The 25,757-nt window shown below is 35.6% G+C and overlaps 2 protein-coding genes across 7 annotated transcripts in view; one reads left to right on the top strand and one right to left on the bottom strand.

The window, feature by feature from the left end:
• Positions 1-817: 817 nt before the first annotated feature.
• Positions 818-5,547, top strand: DNAJC19 (DnaJ heat shock protein family (Hsp40) member C19). The gene is made up of 6 exons (XM_024563965.4): positions 818-1,006; positions 1,779-1,830; positions 1,910-1,983; positions 2,940-3,019; positions 3,568-3,638; positions 4,920-5,547. Exons 1-6 carry the CDS (start codon positions 1,004-1,006, stop codon positions 4,988-4,990), a joined length of 351 nt encoding a protein of 116 aa, XP_024419733.1. The 5' UTR covers positions 818-1,003; the 3' UTR covers positions 4,991-5,547.
• A 9,346-nt stretch (positions 5,548-14,893) lies between these two features.
• Positions 14,894-25,757, bottom strand: part of FXR1 (FMR1 autosomal homolog 1) — a 52,732-nt gene continuing 41,868 nt past the window's right edge. For 2 of the 6 annotated variants that reach the window (XM_045198388.2, XM_024563953.3), the window contains 5 exons: positions 22,693-22,896; positions 20,638-20,838; positions 19,863-19,943; positions 16,064-16,155; positions 14,894-15,325 (listed from right to left, as the gene is read on the bottom strand). In XM_045198388.2, coding sequence (XP_045054323.1) covers positions 15,155-15,325; positions 16,064-16,155; positions 19,863-19,943; positions 20,638-20,838; positions 22,693-22,896 — 749 coding nt within the window. In that variant the 3' untranslated portion in view covers positions 14,894-15,154. The remainder of the gene's footprint in view (positions 15,326-16,063; positions 16,156-19,862; positions 19,944-20,637; positions 20,839-22,692; positions 22,897-25,757) is intronic. The other 4 variants (XM_024563918.3, XM_024563928.3, XM_024563946.3 and 1 more) reach the window with 3 other exon arrangements.

Here is a 25,757-nt window from a genome sequence, read left to right as displayed (position 1 = left end):
AGCAGAATTTCATTGCAATATAATCATATTTCTAATACTTTGGGAAGTGACTCCAAACTTATTTTGCTCATCCAAACATTGCATTGTAAAACTTTCATTATTGTCTCCACTATTTTTCTCTTCTCAAGCATTTATGGAGGGATATAGGAAACTGATGCCCTCCCTGTAAGGGCAAAACCAAACCCTACTTTTTATTTCAGGAGAGGGGGAGAACTGTACATAGAAATCGTAAATAGCACTTTTCAGTTGTGGGGATGAGATCTCATGATCAGAATGTTAACTTTGACGGGGTAATTCATTCCACAAAACAAAACCCCAAACACTGACACAAGGTCCTGTCAAGTCACATATTCAAATAAAAACAATTTTTAAAATGAAAGAATGTTACAGAGCAGCCCCTGAAACACTGACGTTTTTTCGTTTGGTTTTCTGGAACAGTATTCCGTTCGCTATACTGGGTTGCTACCTATTTATTTGGCTTCATGATAGAACTATTACGGAGTGTTTAAGGATATCATTACCCTCGACAATGATAAACAAAATAAATGGCAAATGGAGGGACTGGGAGAGAGGGGCAGAAAAACTGTTCTGAAGAATGCTACACAGTATTTCTTCTTGCTTGTCTCTCCCAAGATCCTTCCCGGAAGGAATTTCCGAATACCCTTGGCCCGCAGGCAAACAGCAAAACACAGAGAAGCCCCACCTTTGAGCCCTGGGAGGAGGCGAGCCTCCCGCGCGTCAGCCAATCGGAAGTCGTGTTCTCCTTCGGCCCCGGGCGTGAGCGACCTTGCTCTCCCCCGTAGGCTTGCACCTTTTACGACAGTTTTCCGGCCCAGTTCGCGGCCGCGCAGGCCGTATTTCCCAGGGCGCCGGCGTCTGGACGTTTTGTCCTTGCTGGCGGTGGCTGCCTTGCTTTCTGGTAGAGGCGTGGAGTGGGTGGCCGCGGCCTCTGGGCTGGGATGAACGGCGCTCTCGGCGGAGGCAGCGGAGCCGAGCCGGAGCCATGGTAAGTGCGGCCTCCGGTGTCCTGGGCGAGCTGCGACCCAGACCGCGGCCTCGGCGCGTGGTCCCGGAGGAGTGGAGCAGCTGTTGTCTCCCTGGTGTGGCTGTGGGTTGGGAGAGTCACTCTCTCTGGGACACAAAGCTGTTGGCTCACCCTTCTTGAGGCTTTGTGTTCTGCCAGGGCCCTTCTGCAGGGGGCTCCAGCCCCTGCTGCGCCGTCCCCGGAGCTCGGAGGTCAGTGGAAGCGCGTTTGCTTACACTTGCCTTGCCCCTAACACATCCTCCTAGGACGTTCTCCACCTTGCTCTGTCCATCCCCTTGGCTTTTGCTGGCACATCTCTTTTCGGTTTATGAAACATTTTTGCGCTTTTTCTCGTGTTGTGTAGTCGTGAGGCGGGACACTGCCGAAGGTGCTAGGAAAAGCTAGTCTCCTAGTGAAGACGACGACGTTTAACGTTGAAATGCGTTGTCAAAATTGACAGCAACCGCCCCTTTTGCTTTTATTGAACTTGAATGTAACTTTGTTTGCCCTGAGATGAAAAAGATGTTCTCAGAGGGAGGGAAATCATCCTTTTCTCCTGTAGTGTAACTCTGATACCTTTACAATGCATTGGATGTAAAAGTTGTCGTTTTAAAGGATTATTGGGCAGAATATTTTCACCCTAAAAGGTTTTTCTCCCCTTGAAATAAAACTTGTGAGTTGGGATGGGAAAATGGTGCGATAGGGAAGGGTGGGAATTAGAGAAGTAAATATTTACTCTGCTTCCCCTTACCAGGCCAGTACAGTGGTAGCAGTTGGACTGACCATTGCTGCTGCGGGATTTGCAGGTAGGTTTGTGGTGTGGGGGTGGAAGTGAAGTAAGGGAGGTTGGGGACTTTTTAAGTATGATGTTTCTTTTGCTTTTAGGCCGTTATGTTTTGCAAGCCTTGAAGCATATGGAACCTCAAGTCAAACAAGTTTTTCAAAGTCTACCAAAATCTGTAAGACTTCTTAAACATTTTCATTAATTCTTTGCTGCCTGTGTGTGAAGCCTAGAACTACACTTGAAGAGGGTAAATTTCCAGACATCCATGAATTTCTGTTTAATTTGGGGGCCCCTTTTGCTTTCTACAAGGAGAGTTTAGAAGTTCTGAACTTTGTAGTAGTGCCACCCTAAAAGTTAAAATTTTATGTGCAACAGAATTGTGTGTCCAGAGGTGCTGACAAGTCCAGTGTGTTGAAAGTTAACATTGCTTTGTTGTTAACTATTACCTTCAACATTATCTGTCCACCTCGAAGCGGTCTGTTCTACATCACAGAGGGATCTAAGGATCTGAAATGATCTGTTCTTACTGTGTGGCCCTGGCACTCCCTAACACGATCCTTGGGTGACACTGCAGTTAGACTATAGAATATGACTGAATGTGATGATCATACCTTCTGTGGTCACAGTTCAGAATGAATATGTCTGTGACAGGTTGCTGAGTATTTTTACTGGTGTGTTTGAACGTGACAGACGATGATACAAATTTGACATAAGGTCAGAAGACCTAATAGCCTGATTTTCTCCATATGTATCTTGAAGTCTTGTTTTAGTAGTTGCCTTAAACCTCAAAATACCATTGAACTACTTGTTCCAAAGATCTCTAAATCCTGTTCTTGAGGCACTTCTTGTTCTTCAACAGTCACACTATGAAATCAAATTTTATATAGAACATGGCTTACAGGCACTGTTCTTTTGTTTTTATATTTTCAAGACAGTGTAGGTTTTCTAGGGGAAAGAAATGGGTGTTTAATGATCATTAAAATATTTGTTGCTACTTACAACGCTAAGTACCATGGGAATTAAAGTTTTCTGAAATGTTTTTGTTTGCTAGTTCTATGAACATATGTAGACATTTTTTAGCAGCTTTTAGTTTATTCTCAAAATCTCTTATTAATGTATTTCCTCTTTCAGGCCTTCAGTGGTGGCTATTACAGAGGTGGGTTTGAACCCAAAATGACAAAACGGGAAGCAGCATTAATACTAGGTGTAAGGTAAAATAATTTCCAATATTTAAAATATTTTCTACAATTCTAGAACTATTAGCAGATGTAAGAATGATCTTTCATTAGAAGGGAGTTATTTGTATTGTGTACATTTTTAACATCTAAACACTCCAATAAGAAGGCTCACTGGCATATAAACACTTTAATTCATTGAAAGATAGACTTGCAACACATAACCACAGTGCTGTGATGTACTCAATGTTGTTCTCACTACCTTAAGTTTTTGTGTGGGAAGTTCTGCCTTCATTTGTAAGTATTTAAACATGCTTTCCTTTCCAATAAAAGCACTATTGTAATGAATATTACCAAGTTCAATTAAATTTTTGAGAATTCCTTATTTTTCTAAGTAGCTCTTCATTTTGTTCCCCTAATTCAGACTGTTCATCTTGTATGTTAGGGACGAGGTCCCTAAACAGTTTTTCGTACTGTTGTGTTGACTTACTCCAGTTTTGCATCTTTAATTGGCCTTTATGTACAATCTTTTTATGTGAATTACAAGTAGTCTGCAGTAGACAATGTTTTCCTTTTTAAATTAGCCCTACTGCCAATAAAGGAAAGATAAGAGATGCTCATCGACGAATTATGCTTTTAAATCATCCAGACAAGGGTAAGTAGTTATTAAACTCCTATACATGTTGTTGAAGTGACTGTGTAATTGTTATTAATGGGATAATTTTATATCCAACTCTTGACTGTAATAAGGGAAATGCCTAAATCTTTGTGTGAGCACTGTCTCCCAGGTTGGATCCGTTTGTTTTTGGTGTCTTAAAAAAATAAATTTTAAGTTAAAAATGTACTTATAAAATAATGAGCCGATATCTAGTAACTACTGTAACTTGGAAGCAGTGAAAGCATTAACAATGTTTTAAGATCTGCAATTGTCATAACATTTGACTTTTTTTAAAAAATTGACTTCTAATAGTCAAATACTGCTAATCCTACTGTTTTGGGAGACTTGGGTTTGGACTGCGTTCCCAAAGGAATGTTCAATTTCAGTTAATGAAACTAAAAATGTAATTTTTTTCTATTCATTTTGACTTTTTAACTTGAGGTTACAATGTTAAAAACTTATAGAATGCATTTATTAGCTTCTGATAAATCTCTAATTAGCACTAGCTATGTTGAAAGGAAATAATTCCTTGGAATACCAAAATACAAACCACAGAAGCCATGTTCCAATGCTCAAATCTTTTTATGGGAGAGGCCTTTCATCAAGATTTGAGTTTTAACAAGGTTTTAATTTTGGGGTATGTGACTGCATAGTCTCTTTCATGAAATTTAGCTTGTATTAACTGGAGGACTTCTCATTCAAGTCTAGGCTGGCATGCACATATTTGCATTTCTACCAGTCTTCCTACTGATGCTGATGCTTGCTGGTCTACGGGCCACATTTTGAGAATCAATGCGCCAGCAGATTAGTAGGAAACAAGCTGTACATGATAGTGTAAAGGCACAATAACAGGAAAAGAAAAACTATGAAGGGCAGAAAAAGGGTCAAAAGCAAAGTGTGGCCTTTCCAACAAAGCTCAAAAGCCTCTGAGAATATCAAGGTTTTGCAATAACAGTACAGTTATATTCATTTATGACTTGTGATCATGAATAGGTAACTTGCATTATTTCAAACTTATGTAAGTTTATGAAATCCTGTTCCTATCATCAGTTTAAGCTTTTTAAAAGGTGCCATTTTTGTGGAAATCTCATTTCCCATTGGTCAAATATATTACCATATATGTGGTTACAGCTGCAGTGTCATTATTTTTAAAAGTTGGAATACCATTTCTGCAAATTCTACCTCTTAGATAAATATAGGGGTGCTTGAAACAAAAATAGCTTTTCACCAAGCAGAAATTGACAATCCAATTAATAACATTCCTGTTCTTTCTTGTAGGAGGATCTCCTTATATAGCAGCCAAAATCAATGAAGCTAAAGATTTACTAGAATGTCAAGCTAAAAAGTGAAGTAAATGTATGAATTTTAAAGTTCTTATCAGTTATGTGTACAAGTACCAGCTTTTTATAAAATGTCCCAAAGCTACAAATTTTAGAAATGATTTAGCACAAAGTCAAACCCTTGTATCAGTTTGTTTAAATTTGAGGATTTTGTCAGATTATAGAATAGTTGTAGATTACTGCTCAGTAATTACGGATAAATACATACCATTCGAATAGAAATATTTTTCATTACTCATCTAGCAAACAATTTAGTACTTACTCAAGGCAAAGTGAACATGAAGGTCTCTGCTCTCAAGGAACCCCAATCTAATGGGAGACTGATGAACTGGTAATTAAAATACAATGTGATAAATACTATGATGGAATTAGCAGAGGTTATTATAGTAGACTCATCTCATTAGGAAGAAAGGTTGTCAAAGTACAGAGCACTGGCTCAGCGGCTTGGAGCTGTGAATTTAAAAATGAATTTAGACGCAATTTAACCTAAAAAAAAATTCACATAGGTATGTATATGTCACTGACAGGGTTCAGATTTCATACATTAAAAACTTGATTAAAAAAGATGAGAGTATGTCTTGCTTTTAATTGAGAAAAATACGTTGTATTCAGCTAGCTCCTTCAAAAAAACATTTATAAAATTTTTTTTTTACATAATCAACAGTTTTGTATTTGTTACAACCAGGGTTAAATACAATTAGCTAAACTGAAACATGCCCTCAGTTATCAAAATACTCGGTTTAAACTCAGTTTATACAATGATGAATGTACTGAATTTTGCTGTGTATAGCCACGTACCCACGTTCTTGTGTACATTATACATGGGATTTATGATCATTATACCCATGGTATGTTATTTTTCCCTCAAAAATTTGGGAAGTGAGCATTATACATGGCAAAATACATCACTGACATCTGAGAGCGAATAGCTTACTTTGTTCTAACATATGTAAAGATCTTAAACAAAAGACTTGTATAAAACACCCAGACTAGTTTGTGGTCTAAAACACCCAAACTAGTTTGTGATCTTCTCCAGCGTACTTAGTATGTTCAGCTTTAAGATAACACGTGTGGCTCAGTGGATTGAGCACCAGCCTGCGAACCAGAGGGTCACAAGGTTGATTCCCAGTCAGGGCACATGCCTGGGTTTCGTGCCAGGTCCCCAGCAGGAGGTGCACAAGAGGCAACCACACACTGATGTTTCTCCTCTTTCTCCCTTCACTTCTCTCTAAAAATAAAATCTTAAAAAAATAACATGCTTCCTACCATCTAAACTTTATTAAATCATCTTAAAAGTTCTTAATGGAGAACACACAAAGTGAAGGTAACAGATCTAACCATATTTAGTGTTAGAATGTGTTTAGGAGCATTTCAGACTTGGGGTATACCTCTTTTGGTTTATTTTCCATCCTGTTTCCTTGCTTAAAATCTGATCAAGTCTATTTGTTATGATTAGGCAGCCATGGCGTTTGTGTAGGAGAAATCTTTTTAGTTATTTCCAGGGGAAAGAGGTATGAAGGCTCTGTTTGTTTTTGTTATTCCAAGTAGTTTACTATGAAGTTACTGAGAACACTGATTAAGCAAATAGTGTACTGTTGGAAACCGCCCTGCCTGGTTTCAGAAGCTGTAACCCCCCACCCCCATGGCTAAGGCTGAGTGAGAGACCTTGGAACCCTAAGCCATTAAGGAGACAAAGCTTATCTCCCTGGCTGGAGCACTGCCTCTGCCCCCTTTACTTCACACTGCCTGGACCCCAGTGCATAACAGGTTAGCCAATGACAGGTAAGATTCCTCAAGGGAGGGATGACCTAAGACAGGCATGGTCACAACGGGGCCCTCAGGGAAGGACTCGGGGGCTATAGAAAAGGGGAGTGACGGACCCTCACCCCTTGGCTTTGACAAAGCCCGAGTCCTCACTCTGTCTGCAAGAAGTCTCCTAATCTCTTGGCTGCCTTACTTCCCCAGCCTGACTTAAGCCTGAAACAATGACAGGGCCATGGGCGGATTCCCTAGGGCATCAGGCCTAAGAATGCATAAAATCCTCTGAAACCTGCTTTGCTAATACCCTCAATTGAAATGAGGGTCCAAGTATGAAATGTTATGGCCCTTTATCTATCTGGCTCTAACTCTAAATAAGCCCTTACAGTTCTTTGAATGTTACGTATTGTTTGATCATTACTGCCTGACAATGATTGATGAGCTTTACCTATATGCCCTGTATTCCTATGCAAATAAATCCAATAAAAGTCCTTTGAGGAACAGGTTCCTGGCCCTTCACCTTTGGGAGTTCTGCCACCTTTCCTCCCCAGGCAGATCATGTCTTGGTAGACTTATTCTCAGCCATAACACTGCAGACACTGCAGGCCGGTACCCAAGTCAGTGTGCCACTATTCCTGGGGGAAATACAGGTTCCTGTGAGCCTCTGGTCACATTTTTGTCAACTGTAAATATATAACCTTGTTTTATGTGAGTTTCTAAGACATCTTGCTTGACATATTGTTGATTCCTTAACATTAAACTCACAGCCACCACCAATTCATGGCCGCACATTACTGCCTTCTTGTGTCTGGGAACATTAGGCACTTCTCTAAGCTTGGGGGTCATTTTAAACAGGGAAATCATTAAGCACAAAAATTGAAAACACTGGCACTAAATGGACCATGAAAAGGATAATTGTTTACAGTATAAAAACTGAAATAAGGCAAAGCACTTTTTGGACATCAGGCAATTCAAATTTTTCACCACTGCATGTCCACAGATGACTGGGAAAACACCTCAAATGTTGATTTTGGGGTTACATATAAATTTTAGTGAGCAGGTGAATTTGCAAATAAGGAATCTGCTAATAATGAGGAACAGCTGTATTTTGGCTTGCTAACCTTTTATTTCCATCCTTTGGACTAATAAAAAATGTTTCTAGGACCAAGAGCTTTAAAGGAAAAAAAATGGTATCAGAACTTGAAAGCAAAATTTTTCAAAGACAAATACAGTGTGATAATATGCCGACAGGCAATTAAGCAAGAACTGTAAAAAGGAAAGCTTCATGTAGTAGATGGATCTTTGAGTTAATGTAAATAGTAAACCTGTTTAGACACATGAAGACAATGCAGACCACTGTAACACTAAGGAGCACAAGAGTCCACTTTTCCTTCCGAGTAATCAGCTTTGTTTCCTCTATGTACCTTTATCAGGGAAAAGAATCCGTATTTTACTGAAAGTTATTAAGCAACCCTACCATTTCTCTTGGGGAAAAAAGGTCATTTATATGATGGTTCTACATCATAGTGGGTAACTGACAGAGGAAGTATAATCTGTATCTCATTAATGGTATTTTCTTACAAAATACTTGATGTGATGTTAATATTAACTACTTACAATGTACCAGCGTCACTCTATGCATTTCTTGTGCACAAAAGTACACCCTTAATGTCATCTATAGGTTCCATGACTTAAGTGAAATGACACACAGCAAACCAAGTTTTACTATAGGCTATTGATATAAACAAATGAGTTCCTGTGGCATTTCATCAACATTGTAATATTGAATGAAACCGTAATATTGAATGAAACCATCTAGGACCTACTGTAAAAGAAGTTTAACGTAGGTTAAAGCAACTTCCCTGAAGTAACATGCTGGGTAAGAAGGCTGATCTTGTTAACCACTGCAGCGTGGTTACCTTTCACAAATCTGATAACCTAGATGTTTTCCTTGGTGGTAGAGTTATCTGGTACTTGTCATTACACATCTAGCTTGGGACCACATTCTTTGTCATTGGTGCTTACAGATGGAGACTTTTTAAGGGGAGAGAAAGGTATGGTTGTTGAACACATGAAGGGAATAGGAAGATGCAGGTTTCAAGTCAAACTACTTCAGTAGTAGTCAAGCAACTTTGAGCAGGCCATCCCTGTGCTTAGGGTTCTGATTCTTCAGCTTTTAAAGAGGAAAAATACTGACCATCTTGAAAATTGTGAGGATTCCCTCTGCATTTTATAGGGAGGGAAACAAAAAGCCAGAGCAAGTATTTGAGGTAACATACATATTAGTCTTCAATAAATTTTGGGATTTCCCACCCATCATATTCTTGAGTAGATCTGGCATATCAGAATTTTAATTTCCTTACCTAGCTCCTTCCCTTTTGCCCCTGGGCCTGTGGTGACATTAGATGAGCCCTACACTGTACTTTATAAAAACTGGTGATGAAAGTGGGCTATGAGTGGTCCTCAAATTTAAGTCTCTTGCCTTCAAGTATTTTCCGGATGATGGGAATACCTTTGGAAGCATTTAGACAAAAAAATAGTCGTTATCTCAGGCTCAAACTTTTCAACAAGTAGTTGAGAACTTACATGAAAGTATACATAGCCCATACCTATATATTCTGACTCTCGAAGCTTGGTTGTATTGGGTTGGCCTGCAAGTCCGTTACGGCTTTTCTGTACAATGGCTCTAGTGCCGACTTGTCTTTTTGATTTGAAACAATCTTGTTAGGTTATGTCTGCCGTTTCTCAGCGTGCATTTAAAAAGACTTAGCAAAGTTTAATTTTTGTGTAGCCATTTTAATACTGAAGACGAAGAATATACATGACACTTTCAGTGTATAATGCTTTATTCAAAAAAGTAAAATGATGCAACTGAAATGCAAAAAAAGATGTGTGCAGTGTATGGAGAAAGTGCTGTGACTGATTGAACGTGTCACAAGTGGTTTGGGAAGTTTCTCGGCACTATTGACCTTTTGGTCAAATAATTCTTTGCTGTGCACTGTCTTATTATGCATTGGAAGATATTTAGCAGCACCCTGGCCTCCACCCACTGGAAACCAGTAGCAGGAGATAGCCAACATACCCAAAATACCCAAATCAATAGTTACTGGTGAAAGTGAAAAATGTGTCTTTTATGAAAAAACGTTAAGACTCTTTAGCCAACCCCAAAATTATGGTTTCCCCTGCTATCCTTACTTTGCTCTAAATTGTAACAGAATCAAGAAGGGTTAAAGGCAGCAAGCAGCAACACTACTGAGAACTGGAAAAAATGAGGTAACTGGCATCTTGTAATACAAGGGTAAAAACATAAATGTGAACATGCTACACTAAAAAGTGATCCTTTGTTCAGCACACTGAAAACTTATGCCCAACTTAAAATCCTGCATCAGAAATACTGAAGAAATTAACTCAAGCAGAGTGTTTCATTTAAAGAGTAGTTTTAAATTTCAACACTAGGCTAAAACATGGAGTTTCTTCAATGAGAATTTTTAAGGCATCTTGCTGCTGACAATGACCTATAAAAGTTTTGCAATTTAGAAGCGTACAGGGGGTCATGTTTTATTGAGTATAGATAACCCCTCCTCCAAAACACATTAATGCCAATGAAAATTTAGAAATTGGCTCAAAAATTTTAAAGAACAAGATAGAATAACATCTGTAAATTTGAAGTAAACAACATTTAGAATACTAGTTTTTTTTGTTGTATAAAAAACCCTCAATTGAGGGTAACATTTTGAGTACCACTAAACTTAAATGACCTACACTCTGCTTTGTGATGACACTGTTGTTGAGTGCTGTGATTCTGCTTAGAGCCAACTGTTGCCTTAGCAACAGGACATATGAAGAGCTTTTATCCTGTGTTTCCTGTTAGTCCTGACCCAATGAAAACATAGTCCAGTGTTAACATATAATCTGGAACATGTAACACTTGTTACCTTAGTGGTATCAATTAATGGAATTTCAAATATAATATTTATGTGACATTTTTCTTAACCTAAACACAAGGTTGAAAGATGGAGCTCAAAGAGGCTGATGTATATATAAGCTTCAGGCAACAATTAGGTATAAAATGATCTAACCAGAAAAACCATAGGAAAATTTTTGTGATGAAGTCTCTGAACTAGAAAATTAGTAGTTAGATTTGAAAAAAGTAAAAAGGATACAAACATGCAGAAAATAGGCCTGTAATTTCACCTCCGCCCCCTACAAAGACATTGAATTCCTAAAACACAATAACGGAGCTTCAAGACTGATAATGTCAGTGAAAATAATTTAGCCCTTGCTTTTGATACCCTCTAGATTGCATATAGCATAACTGGAAATATCTAGGATGAACACACATAAAACACCATTTTAGTTCAGCATACTCCTTCTTGAAAGTACTTGGGAATGTTGTTAAGTGGAACCCAGGGTCCTACGTATGAAAAGACTCAAGTTACGTTAATATTGGAAAGGCCCTTAGATTAGCTAGTGCAGCCCTCTCTAGTTAAATGAAATACAGAAGATAGTAACTCCTAGCCTGTACTTACACATACATCTTCTCAAATAGGTAAGCAAATTAACTGATAGAATCCCTCTTAGAAAAAGCTACATTATAGTTTATCCAGTGGCATTATTATGCACTGTATTTTAGTACTTGAAATAGTAATACAGATGAATATGTATTTCCTTATAATATGTATCCTACTCATCCAGTAATTTGGAATTTTCTTGATGAGACACTTGGATTTCTAGAGTAAATGACTATACTTAATAAAAACGTATTAGGCTGAACCACAGGAAACTGCCACTTTTTTTGTGGGTCAAAAATGGTCAACTATTAGCAATTTCCTATGGTTCGACATAACTGACTTATTTTCAACCAGCAGTTGAGTTCAGCTTCAAATTACCACCACGTGCCAAGTTTATACCAAACTGAAATGAGTAATTTATTGCAACAGTTCCTGAATCCCCAAATGCTGTCTTAATAATGGATTATAATGCATTCAAGAATGCATCCTAAGAACTAAAATCTTTTAAATAAAGATCAGCAAATGCATGTTATACCAGATAACCTTATAAAAATGGTATAGGGGGTCCAAACTATAATAAATAGCAAAGACAGGAGGACTGAATGGAACTTTACCACAACCCTTTTTTGGCCTTTAGTGATTTTGCCAAACCCATAAATCCAGTTCAAATCCAACTTCCCTTTACTCTCATTTCCAATAACTACCCAGCATCTGACATAGAACTTAACTCTGCATTATAGCCAGTTTTCCATTCATCTGTCCTTAGACTAAGCTCAGTTTATTGTAGGCATAGTCTATGATAGTAGTATCTAGTTGGTTTCACCTAAAAAAAATGTAAATCTATTTGCAGAGGACACGGATGGTACCATTTCCCAATCTAACTGCAACATTCAGTTAGCATGCCATCTTTGCAAGAAACCCTTCTTAGGTTAAACACTAGACTTGTAGCTACAGAAATACTACTGACATAAAGGTGATGGATCCCAGACAAAAAAGAATGGCTGAGTTGAATGGAAATCCAGAATACAACAGTAAAACATCAGCTTTCACCTCCTCCTCACTGACTTACTGTTTCTGCTTGCCTACATATATCTGTACTTTTTAAAAAATTACATTTAAGTCAACCTCCCTCAGCGTTGTCCTTAGCAATACCTCGGGTAAGTTTTCATAGTCACCAGTTTGATGTGCTACTTCTCAACTTCAAATACCTAACTTCTTAAAATTAAGATTTCTGTGTATTTGTACTGTTTACCAGTGGTGACTGACCTGACAACACAGATCACACCATTTTGCACAGTTTTAGTCCCACTGAAGGCTTAAAAAAGGTGATGCCAAACCCAAGAATCCTAGGCTTTCCAAGGTTTCAGGAAAAGATCATTTTGCCCCCACATAATCTCAGCTCCACTTCATGATTTAATTCAGATTTCATGCGCGCTGACACAATAGTTGAGCTGCACAAGATCTTTAGAGTAGACCTTTTCGCCTGAGTATCTGTGTTTAACATGCACAGGCACATTATGTTCCCCTACAGCAACCAAAATCTAATTAGTGTAGTAACTGAAATAAGATGCACCCCTCTCAAAATAAGTTTGCAAACCTAACTGAACCAACAATGGTTATCAATGGGGACTGCTTTTCACTTCTGAATCTGAGCATGTGCTATTTAGCCACAAAAAAGCCTATCACAATTCAATACACATATTTCTAAAGGAAAAAACATTAGGTTTAGTCATTTGTAAATAATGAAATCTAATACTTATTTCCTAAAATACATTTATTAGTTCTAGTCTGAAGAATTGCTTGGGCTACACCCACTTTTTAAGGTAACCTTGTCTCTCTTCCTTTCCCACTGAAAACAATCTTTATAGGAGAAAGATTTTAGTGAATCTGTTCTACAAGAAAATGAAAAATCTTTTTTTCCTTATACCATATTGGAATATTTGGGGATCAGTGAACAGTCATCTCATTAACTCATAGTTAACTGTCAACCTACTACTGAACAGAACTATAAAGGCCAACGATTTTACATGTTTCTAACTTTGATGGATGAAAATACATTTGTGGGTACCAATTTCTAAAAACCAGGATATGAAATCACTTCACATTTTCCATTCAATGTGCAAGAACTAACTATTCACAACACACCTTCCTTAAAAATTCTGTTAATAGTTTTTATAAAAAAGCGTTTAACATCACATCTTAACTTCAACAATAAATTTGAGGGCTAGGATTATGTACCCTGACCTGGCAAGTATTACATTTCTAGCCTGAATTCTCTTTCAATCATTATCAATTAACTAAAACCATTTACCATTTTTATGCACATAAAAAAATTAACACAAATTATGCACATAAAAACACATTAAGACACCAAATGACAACAAGGGCTTTCTTGCTCAGTGATCTATATGATATTGTGGAGCTCAACTCACCCATAAATCCAAAATTATTTTATGTGACCTCACTCTTAGCTGCATAAATTATTGTATTGCACTTTTTACAACACACTTGGTGTGAAAAGTTTTTATCTTCCTAAAATTAAGCCATCTGGCTAAAATATATAAACAAAAAATACAATCATTAGTATGAGAACTTTCAAAATTATTTTGAGAATCAATTTCCGTATTTAAAAATTGCTCATACTTCTTTATAAAAATAGTTTTTAATAAAGAATCAAAGGCAAAAGTAAAATTCTAGATTTTACCCCACTGCCTTCCAAAGTTGACCTTGAGTGGATTTTTGCTATAAAGACTTCTTAATAGCAAGTCTATGATTAATGCCCTAAGCTATTCTATTCTAACAGACTAAGTTTTAAATGCTAAGATTTCAGAGGGTTCATTACAAAACAATTAACTGACCAACTACAAGTTTGATACGATTTATCAGCAAATATAAATGCTTTTAAAAAAGCAATTGGGATACTATTCTAGGCCTATAAGTAGCTCCAACTATTTTGTAACAGTGGGTATAAAAAGTAGAAAGTTAAAAATCAGCAAATGGAAGATCAAAGTTTATTTACTACCTGCATACAAAAACATATTGCACATCAAACAACCCAAATCAAAAAAAAAAAAAAAAAAAAAAAAAAGGAAAAAAGAAAAAAAAAAAGGAAAAAAAAGTAAGAAAAGGAAAAGATACTCTACTGAAGACTAACATGTAGTTTATACAGAATAAACCTTCTGGAAATTGATCTTTTTCAGTAGTTCAGGTTATGTCTGAATGGACATGACTAATTCAGCTTAGTGTTTTAACTAAAGCTATGTTTGATTTTTAAATACTGTACACTTTAATAAATAAACCAAACAAAGCCTCAATATAGAACAGTCACTGCCAATATCACCGTGTCCCTGCAGATGAGAGTTAAACAAATGTATTCCAGTGGTCTGCAGATTTTCCTCTACATACAGCATTTTAAAAACATTAAAACAGACCAGTTTCCAGACTAAACTAATGAAGAAATTACAATTCAGTGCAAAATATTTTAGACTGCATTTCACTCTAGTTTTCCTCAGGTGGAGAAGTGGTTGCATATTATTAAAAATGTAACAAAAGCAGCTAATGCTTTCATAAAGAATATTACGTTAGGGATCCCACCCCACCCACCTCCCCCCAATCTCTGCCATATTTTGAAAACAAAATAACATTTCCTATAGCCAGCAACTTTTTTTAATGTTACATATACTATTCTCAAGGCACATCTGATGATATATTTTATAACACAGTAGGTGTCAAAGTATGTTTAACATATGATTTCTTCAGGATCCCTCCCCTTTCTGAATTCCAAATGGAGGAACTGAAAGTGCGATGTAAAGACTGGCGATCCATATTCTATCTTTGGCAAGCTTGTACAAGCACTATTGTAAAATGTAATGTAAAAGAACTGTAAACTAGGAACTTCTTCAGTTTATGAAACACCATTCAGGACTGCTGCTTCTTGAGTGTTTTCTTCTTTTAAGGTATTAATCTTTTCTTCTCCTGGAGTACGCTGTAGCTTAGAAATTTCATCGCCAGAAGCACTAGTTGGGCCATTTATTGCCTTTTCTGAAGGACCATGCTCTTCAATCACATCTTTTGCCTGCCAAAGGGAGACAACTTTTTCAACTTGTTTATAAATGAAATCTATAGCTGAGGAGGAAAATAGCTACATAAACATTAATTACCTAATACATAATTTTAGCTTTACATACCACAATGGGTCAAATAATTCAAATCTTCTTAAAGTTCAAAACAAATACCAATGTACTCCACCTCTCTGGGTATTTCAACTCTTTTGTTTCTAGTACCTAGCGGTGCCTAAAGCCACAGGAAGAATATGCACTTGTTTACTGTAAACTTGTACCTAATTTTATTTTAAACAGTGGAAATGTTACCATATAAGGATATAAACAATTAATACCCTAAGTAAAGCAAATAATCACCTACTTTACTCACCTTTTAAAAAAACATTTACATAGCAAATCCTTTAAAGCATTTAACAGAATCAAAGGTCTATATCCGTCACTGAGAAGAGGTATATAGCCTACTGCTCCCCAAATTAAGCAACAGTCTCTATGCCCAATATCTTTGGGCAGGCTGAACTTTACAAATGCTATTTGGAGTTCTAACGGAAAAATATTTCAGGTTCAAGCATGCATACTATCTATCTTCAGTTTCGTGGGGCCGACAACAAACTCAAGAGCAGTCTTTAAAATATTATTCATCTATTTGGGGAAACAAGTGATCATACAGAAAGTTAAGTAAAAATAAAGCTAAACCATACCAAAAATTAAAAAAATAACAAAATAACAAAACCTACAGGTTAAATTCTCCTTACCATTTCTTTCTTGTTTTTAGCCAAAGTTTCCCTTGGGAGGTTTCTTTGTCTGCTCTGAGACTCAGCTCTAGAAATATAATCTGCAACTGTGACTGTTGAAGATGAGAAAAAAATTACAGGTGTTGAAAAACTATTTCTAAAGTTTATTTATGGATAGAGTAATTTTACTTTTAAAATAAACTAATGGTGGGTTACCCAATTTCAAAATTTTCTTAAGCCGGGTACCACCTCCAACCAAAAACAAAGCTTGAAAAATGTGCCTGTGGTTAAGTGATAATAGAAAATTTTAAGCTGGAAACTGAGGAAGACTAGAATGAAGTCCTCTTTCAAAGGAATCCAGCCATTTCCTTCTGGGTGAGTCTACGGCTGTGGTGTAAGTTTGATATAGAAATCCACAACCAAGCATAGAAAATGCAGCATTCTAAGCCCATGCAATTATCAGTGACATGGGGAGTGGGGGTGGGGGGTGGCAAATCTGATGTAAATCATGGTGTGATCTACTTCAATTTGAAAATTCAAAGATGTAAAAGGTTACTCAAATATTAGTAGTTCTGTTATTTTATTATTTAAAAAAAATCACATTAGTAAGAAATCCAAGTGTGGTTTTTTATGGTTCCTCTTATTCCACACTAGCAACCAGTCTAGACTGATCATCAATAAAAAACTACAAGCAAACTAAACATGACAGAAAACCGGCCTAAAAATGTGGACACTGATCATCATGAAAGAAACAGGCACCATGAATTTACTAACCACTTCCTCCCCCCTGTACCAACCAATCTTCCAATCTTTTAAGGGACTGAGAGGTAGAAGGGTGGGGGGGTGTGGGGGGGGGGGGGTTGCGCGCGCTCGCGCGCAAGTAACTGGGTAAACAGCAATAGTGATTTAGCAAATAGATTAACCCAAACTAACATCCTACTGCCAACCCAGTGCCACAACTGACCTCTTGTCTACAGGTACTCTGGGCTAGTCCCACTTTATACCTCAATCCTTTCTCTCCGAGGACTTGCAACTTAGAATTCACTTATTTGAAGAAATATCAAAATAATCATCCTCTTTCTTTGAAAGAATTAACTATGAGAAACTGATGAAGAAAAATCTCTATGTGAAATACAGTATATTTTAAATCATGGGAGCAGGTTAATTATGTTAAAGAATGAAAATTCAAGTAAATTTCAATTTAAAGTCACTAGATACAGGGAGAATTGGTCCATCAGGTTCAAATTATATAAAAATAAAGCTTTTTGATATAAATGTTATAAGCCCAGAGAACTGTCTATAACTATTAAATGAATTTTTTAAATCTTGAGTAAACAACTCAGAACTAATACCTATCATTTATTAGAAACACCATTAAAGATGATTCTGTCCTGCAACTGCCTCTTTTCTTTCAAATTATGAGGAACTCAGTGTGCTCATTTTGGAGCTTTTAAAATAATTTAAATTCACTGTTAATGAATTATAAATCCATTTAATAATGGTTTCCAAAATGGGGGAGGAGGATACCATCAAATCCACTTCACTATTATGTCTACATACGTGGTGGCAAAACCATTCTAGGAATGATTCTAGTTTGGGGAACACCTTAATAAATCCATTTGGTTTCCATCATTCAGCCCTCGGTGATACCTGGAAAAATTCTTCAACTTGGAAACCCTGACAATTCTTATAATCCTTCATCTACTATGTACAGATATAGAAATAATATACTTTAATATAGTTTATCAATTAAGAGGCACTTGGCTGTAAAAGTAAAAATTAGTGCTTCTCACCTTCCCCCAGGGGAGGTAAAACCAAATCAACATCAGCTGATAAAAAAACAAAAAAACCCTGTTTATATATAGCCAGTCTTTGTAAGTTACTTAGAAGTTCAATACAAATTAATAAATAATTATAATACCTAGAAAAATACAGCAACTTGTGCAACATAACTTGAACTCTAGTATTTCCTCTAAGGCAGGGGTGTCAAACTCATTTTCACCTGGGGTCACATCAGCCTCCCGGTTGCCTTCAAAGGGCTGAATGTACTTTCAACTCCTTAACAGTTAAGGAGTAGTTACATTTATACAACCCTAAAAAAATTTCAGCCCTTTGAAGGGAACCACGAGGCTGATGTGGCCCCCAGTGAAAGTGAGTTTGATACCCCTGCTCTAAGGGGTCCAAGTTAATCAGCTGGACAAGTATATTGTCACATTCTAAGTAAAGAATACTCACTATTTAGCTTCATTAAGGACAAGAAATTTTAAGCAAATGAAAACAAACTAAATAACTGTATACTTAAAAGAGAATGTTGATCTTTTTTAGATGGAGGCTGCCTTCCTAGAACAGTATGCTGCCAGGGGCTATGAGAAAATGGTGTGCTTGTTCTACCTATCTTATCTTGGCGTTTGGTTCTTTTTTGGGGGGGGTGAGGAAGAGAAAGAGCAGGCTAGGGAAGGCAAGGAGTTCTAAACATGAAAAGTAGTTTTTCTAAAGAGAGTAAAATAGGAATAAATGCAATATGGAATACAAGTTATTGAAAAGTCCAAATTACTCAAGTTTCAATTAATATCATGCAGAAATGGCTGCCTCTTCCTTAACAAACTGTTATTCTTTTTATGTCCACTGACTTAGTAATAACCAACACCCATCTAGTTAATAAATTACACTGTAATTTGTCCTATTTAAGCACATACTGATAACTTGAATTTTTTATTTATAGAATATGGCCAGGTACTATATTCACTGCTGTGCCAGCTTCAAAAAAACAAAATATAATCTCTTGATGAAAAAATGTATTTCTAGAACTAAAGAGAGGAAAAAGAACAGGGGAGAAAACAATAAATATTTTATGGAAACTTTCTATTCTTGACAATACTTATTTCCTTTTAAATTTATATTTTTAAAACATGAAAATTTTTTTTCAAGAATGGAAACTAATAATACCCTTAACTGGTTTTCCCATGTCTCTAGAACCACTAAACTTAAAATACTAAAGATACTGGAATTTACATTCTTTATTTGGGGAAAACACATAAAAGAACTTGCTTTGGAAAGAATGCAAAAATTGATTAGTTTTTAAGGGGTTTATTTCTGGTGCACACTTCTTCATTGTGAATATACATGTGATTCTCTGTACACAAGAAATGGAATTTGTCCAAAATAATATAGACATAGCAAACAGGTTTCTTTAAAGTTACTGAAAATATGACTACTTAAAAATTAACATTCTAAAGCTAAGTAAGTACTATTAATTTGAATAGTTAGTAGGTGTAGGGGAAAAACATCACACTACAATAAACAGAAACATAACATGCATTCCTCTTATTAGGAAAAAGACACTCTCAAGAATTTTTCTTATTTATATTTTTTAAATAAGAACTGTGGGCTATTACTACAATTCCCACAAAAATGAGGTGCTGAATGCAGAGAGAATAAGCAGGCACCATGCAAAAGCTGCCCAGTTTTGCCAATCAACCTCAGTCACAATCTACAATACAGTCCCTGGGATGGCAGGCCCAACTCAAGTGTGAAGAATCTGCCAAATGGACAAAATAAGTCTTCTCAACAGTATTTCCATGTAAAAATTGAGACATAACATTAGTTCAATTAGACAGGTTACTAAACATTTATGATGTCAAGGAAGAATGCATTTTCTTTAGAGTAGTAGTCTTATTAGTTGAGTAAACAATTTATGCAATGCACATTTTGAATGTATATGCACACATGTGTACAAGTATAATATATTTAGAAAGCAGACACATGACATGTTTTTTTCATGCTTATGACCTGGTGTTGTCAACAGGTCCACTCAAGTTACCTGGCTGTCTATCTTCTGCCTGACCCCTGAAACGACGCCTGCGGCTACGATTGCGTCGCTGGGGTTTTTTTTCACTATCATCTGTAATTGCAAAATTTACCATGAACTATTCTGACAAAAATGAAACAAAACAAAACAAAAAAAAAAACTTTGTTCCTTCAAAGATTTAACGAAGGGGAAACAGAACCTTTTGGGTAAATAGGGGAAGACAAAACAACATTAAGTTACTGACAGGAAAAATATTTCTGTAGTTTTAAGCATTCCAAATCGATTTACAAAATGGAATTATCATCTGGAAATTAAGAGGGTTTTAGTAAGTCTTACAAACTCTAAGACTTAATTTCATTTAAAATTGCCATCATTCAGGAATAAAGTTTTCCTCTCCAATACAGTCTAGTTTTTACCAAATTACATTGTAGCCCTTTGGAAATCAATGCCTACTCAATATACATATTTTCACTAGTGTCATTTATAATAATTTTTTAGGAGGTAAACTGAAAGCCCAATTTTGGTTTAGGAACAATAAAAGTATTAAAAGTGCCTCACAGTCTGTATATTTGTGTTATATAATAGCATCTAAGGGCACTTTAATAAACCCTCTCAGTTTCAAATATCTGTGCATACAAATCGGAGAACTAGACATTTAAGATAGACACAAAGCTGCTTAAAGCACTAAAAAATCCAATTTTCAAATTGCATGGTTTTTTTTCTTTTAAAAAAGCATCATACATTAACAGTATCAAACAATATATCTTTTCCCTAAGTGCTTACATACCTAGCCCATTTTCATTAACTGAAGCTGTATCAGATTCAGTCATTCCATCCATCAGAACAGCATCTTCATCAGTCCTTCGTCTACGAGACCGCCTACGACGGTTAGTACTGTGATGAGATTCGCTGGCATCAGTGTCTGCAGTCTGATCTGATTCTGTATTATCAAGTAAGCTGTATGGATTGCTGTCTGGATCTTTGAGCACTATATGCATGTCAGAGGCAAGAAATATTCATTTAAGAGAGCTGCAGTTATTAGGAATGTTTCGATCTATACTGAGCTATATTAATTAATGATAAAGAAACTTCAATTTTCCCCCAATAAAAATATACTGTCTTCATACGTTTTCTGTATCACTATTTTACCTGGAAAATAATATGAAAAAACTTTAAATGGCAATGAAAAATTAAAGCATAAGATGAGCAGACACCTCAACTTCCTACCGTTTCCCTCTGACTTGTATACAAAATAGTGTATTATTACATGCTATTTCTGACATTCACATTCTAGCTAATCCTGCCCAGGATAGAAAAATAAAGAGAAATAAATATTAAGCTAATATGAATTAATTCTAAAAAAGATATTTTTATCTTCTTTACTGAGTTGAAGGTGACTGTTGCTTCTTTCTGCTAATATTAATAGGCTACTCCCAAAATATACTCAACACTTGCACTCCACAACTTACCAGAAATGTTACCACAAACTGAAGCAAATCAAGACAAGTCGTACACACACAAAAAAAGCAAACTCAAAAAGTTGAAATTCTAACTGGTTAAAGCAAAATGTGGAAATGAATGTGGACTAGTACTCCCATCTCCAGAAACAAAGAGTGAAAGGTGAGGTAAAGCGGGAGTGAGGGTGGGAAAGGAAAAGTTTTAAGATATAATTTGTAAGAAAAAAATACCCATCTTACCTATGTGCATTTATTGCCTCCACCAATCAAATTATAGAAGAAATCACCTAATCACGACTTTTCCTTTCTAAGTTTCCTTTGGTAACAGCTAGCAAGCTAGCATCTTTGCAAAAGACACTAAGTTTATCCATTAATCATAAACACTAAGTAAAGTACATTTATTTTGTAAGTCAGCATACTAAAATTTTATAAACCTTGGTAATAGTGAACCACATACTAAAATATAAAAACTATTTAACTGAACACCTATAAACTAAATTTTAGGGAGCAAAGATTTCACTGGAACTAGAAAGTACCTTCTAAAAGTCCCTAAATTTTGGGATTTGTTCCACTTTTTTCTAATTTGTAAGCAGGTTTGGTATGTATTTAATTAAGATCTATAACATTTAAAATACTATATAAACTTTCATAAGTCATAGTATAACACTAAGAGAGGTTTTCTTCATGTTTTATAAATAATATGTTAAGGTTCGATCCCTGACAATTCTTCCCCCAGCCCATTACACTAAGCAAGAACATTCTGGCAACTCTACAACTCCACGTAAGTTATAGCATTTAAAATTTTCAAAGAAAACATGAGTAAAAAGTGCTTGTACACCTCAAATCTCAGTCTTCTAATAAACACTTCTCTTTACAACTCAATTCCTCAAACAATTAAAAAAAATTTAAGTTGATTTCACAATTTTTCCAGGTTTCCAAAGTAGTACACAGTGTAGCAAAGAATGTTTTTTTCAGTTACTTTTCAATATTAAGTATAAAAGGTAATATGTAGGTCTCGATGAGTATAAGAATTCTCTGTGTCTGTCTGGCCAACAAATACATAACACTCAAAAACTCTAAAGGGAAAAAAACATTCTAATTTCCTAAGTCCCCCTCCCCCAAAATTGAAGGGATAAACATCTAACCACTAGAAACCGAACAAGCCACTGAAATTTCTCTGACCCAAATATTCTAGCTAAACCTTCACTGATAAAACACTCCACAGAGCTTTTTCTCATATTGCTGTATGATCTACCATTTTCCTCAGACAGTGAGTGGCAAGAGAAACTTCCAAAACCGGGTGGCCATGGGAAATGAACTACTAACTTGTATAAAGTTACAACATTTACAAAGAAAGGAGGCTGACATAGTATATAAAAGACTACCAGAACTGATGGAGGATTTGCCACCACGTGGTCCACCACGACCTCGACCCCCTGAAACACTTCTGCCTCTTCCTCCCGGGCGTCTCCTGCTGTCACGTTGATGCCGGCTCTCTCGATCATCTTCCCCTGCCAATGACCAATCACTCAGCTCATCTTTCCGCTCAGATTCTGTTTCAGAGGGGTTAGACAGCTCAGAGTTTGTACCTTGGGAAAGAACAAAACATAACCCCATTTTTATAGGAACAGAAAAAAGGTGAAAAATTTCAAAATCATTTCCTGCAAATCATTGTTTAAATAACTCTACTGATTGGCTGCTACAGAAAAAGTAAAACAAAAACAGTGACTTTGAAATTTAACTAAAAAATAATGAAATGTTAATACTATGCTAGTAATGTAAAATCTAATTCAGAGAGTTAAAACCTGAATTGTTTGTACATATAGAAACACAGCTAATGTAACAGAGTATTATAGAAAACATGCAAAATGTTACACATACAATATAAAAATGTACTTAATGGGAAAATACTGTAAAAAAATTTTTTTGCTCATTTTCATGTTTAATATCAAATTAGTATAATATAACTGATATCCAACATTTAAAAGCAAATTTAATCATATTTAGAATAAATTATATAGTGTATTTTATCATTTCACTGGTTCTAGGAGGCATATTCTTTTTCATTTTAACATCTCTGAAATCATACTGTTTCTGATAATTGATGATCTCTTATAAACTGGAACTGTATGTTTAGTGGCTATACATAAAATAACTATGTTTTGTGAGCAAGTATCTTAAATTAGAATACATTATTTGAAATTACTGAACAAATTCTAAAAGGTTATTCTGAGAAAGAACCACTTCAAACTGATTAGAATTAAAGCCATTTTCAGCGAGACATAAATTCAGCCTGATTTTTAAAATCTTACAGACCATTTCAAACTTGCAAATGACCTATTTTAATAGCGACCCTTTAAGAATATAAACACTGCACATGTTCTATTAGAAGCCTACAATATCATCATCATTATACCAGATATGTGACCCAATCACTATCATACTAATTTCCACTTCTATGTTTTGGTAGTTCTGAGGAGCCACTTCCACCCTTTCCTTTTATCATACATCCAAACATCTCTCTTTCAAAGCCCAGGTTAATTCCTAGGTTTAGACAAATTTAAATGGAAACAGACCTCCCCCCACTTCTCTCACTCCCTTAGAAGTAATGTATACATATCATGCAGTGTTGCCACATGTTATTTTTATCCTTTTGGATCTACTTCTGACTTGGTCTATGATAAATTTAAAGTTTGGAGCTCTTTCTCATACCTCTAAAAACGCCCCCAGACACGTACCAATGAACACAACCACTTTTCCTGGAGTAAATGTGCTGCATGATTTTGAAGTTCTTTTGCTAAATAAGAGTGATTCCACGATAAACTATAAGTTCCCTACATTTAAATGCAACTGTCATTTGATGATAAAAGCAAAACACAAGAGCTCTTCAGATGTGAAAGTTACAAGTACTAAGGTGCAAGAAATAAAAGGTCAAGTTTAACAAATGAAGGAGCCTACCAACTTCCTCTCTCCTTTAAAGTAACTCTTCAATGCACCACTTCCATTAAACTGGGTGTAAATTGTCAATTATATAAGAATGGATTAAATAATTAGTTGGAAGTATATTTTAGAAAGAACGTAAGTTTTTTCTAAAAAACTAGAAAAGCTATACACATTCGAATCTTTGGTAGGAGTAAGACTCTCACAATAAAATAAGAGTCTCCCAAACACTTATTTTTCCAATTCAAAAAAGACAATTATTAAATGACAGTTTTTTGGAGTAAGTGCAATTTATCATTCATGAGTAGTGAAGAAAATCTTTGGGATGTGTAAGAACTTCAAAATTTATTTACAAATTTATTTTAAAAGCTTTAAAAATAATTTATAAAACTGATTCAATTTTAATGACCCCAACAAAAAAAAAGACCTGCTTTTAACAGAATTTTAAATCAGATTTTCCCCTTTCTAATACTTCTAAAATCACCTATGAGAATGGTTCAGATCTTTTTCAATGATCACACATGCTAAACTTAATAGCTGAAGTACCACATTTATCAAATCCACATGTCATCCATTCATTCAAAGATGTAATATTTTGGGTAGCATTAAAAAGAAATGTTGGCAATTAAAGTTGTAAGACATTATCCATTATTAAGACATATCCCAACCTCAGTATAATATCTGAGATTATACTGATATTATACTGAGGTTGGGATATGTCTTAATGTTTCTTAAAAGCTTATATGTATTAATCTCCTTAAAAATCCTTCTGATATTAAGTGGACAAGAAAATCTAGAATCAAATTCAAATGATTTTATTTCTTTCCAGCCCATTTAAGTTCCATGGCTATTTCAAGAAATACAATGTAACCAACCAGTCTAGAAAGATTCAAAGGTAAGAGTGCCATCTACTGAACAATCTGAATATCTTTCCTCAGTGCCGATGATACTGCTCTAGCACTGTCATATACATTTATCATCTACTCTCAAAAAAATCGTTTTGCCAAAAAGTGATCTCTTATCAGTAATCAAACTTTACTTCCCACAGACTTATAAAATCCAACCTCATCATCCAAAAGCCAAATCTGATTATTTGTACTAGTAATTTGTACCTCTAGAATCATTCAATATATACTTAACTTGTGTTTAATTACCAGTTTTCTTGTGTATTAAATGTATTTTCAGAAATATAATAGTTCACAATTCTCAGCCCTTCACATACTAATAAACAACTGTACTTTACTGGGATTTGCTTTTCAGGTTTTAAAGACAGCATTAACTTTAAAAATAAAAAATATCAAGAAATCAGGATATGAAAGGCAAGGGAAAATTAACCGTCAAACTCTAAAACAAATAAAAAACAGTACTAAATTAACATAACTGGCAACATTAAATAATACTTCAGTCAAACATGATATAAAATTTGGGTATGAAATATTTTTTTTCCAAAGCAGGTAAAATGAGCAGAGGGGAGTATAGAAAAGAGGAGGAAGAGAAAGCAAAGAGAATG

The sequence above is a fragment of the Desmodus rotundus genome, chromosome 2 (assembly GCF_022682495.2).
Source record: "Desmodus rotundus isolate HL8 chromosome 2, HLdesRot8A.1, whole genome shotgun sequence".
Lineage (NCBI taxonomy): Eukaryota > Metazoa > Chordata > Mammalia > Chiroptera > Phyllostomidae > Desmodus > Desmodus rotundus.
The sequence above is the reverse complement of the archived record's forward strand: the minus strand, read 5'-3'. Positions and strand labels throughout refer to the sequence as shown.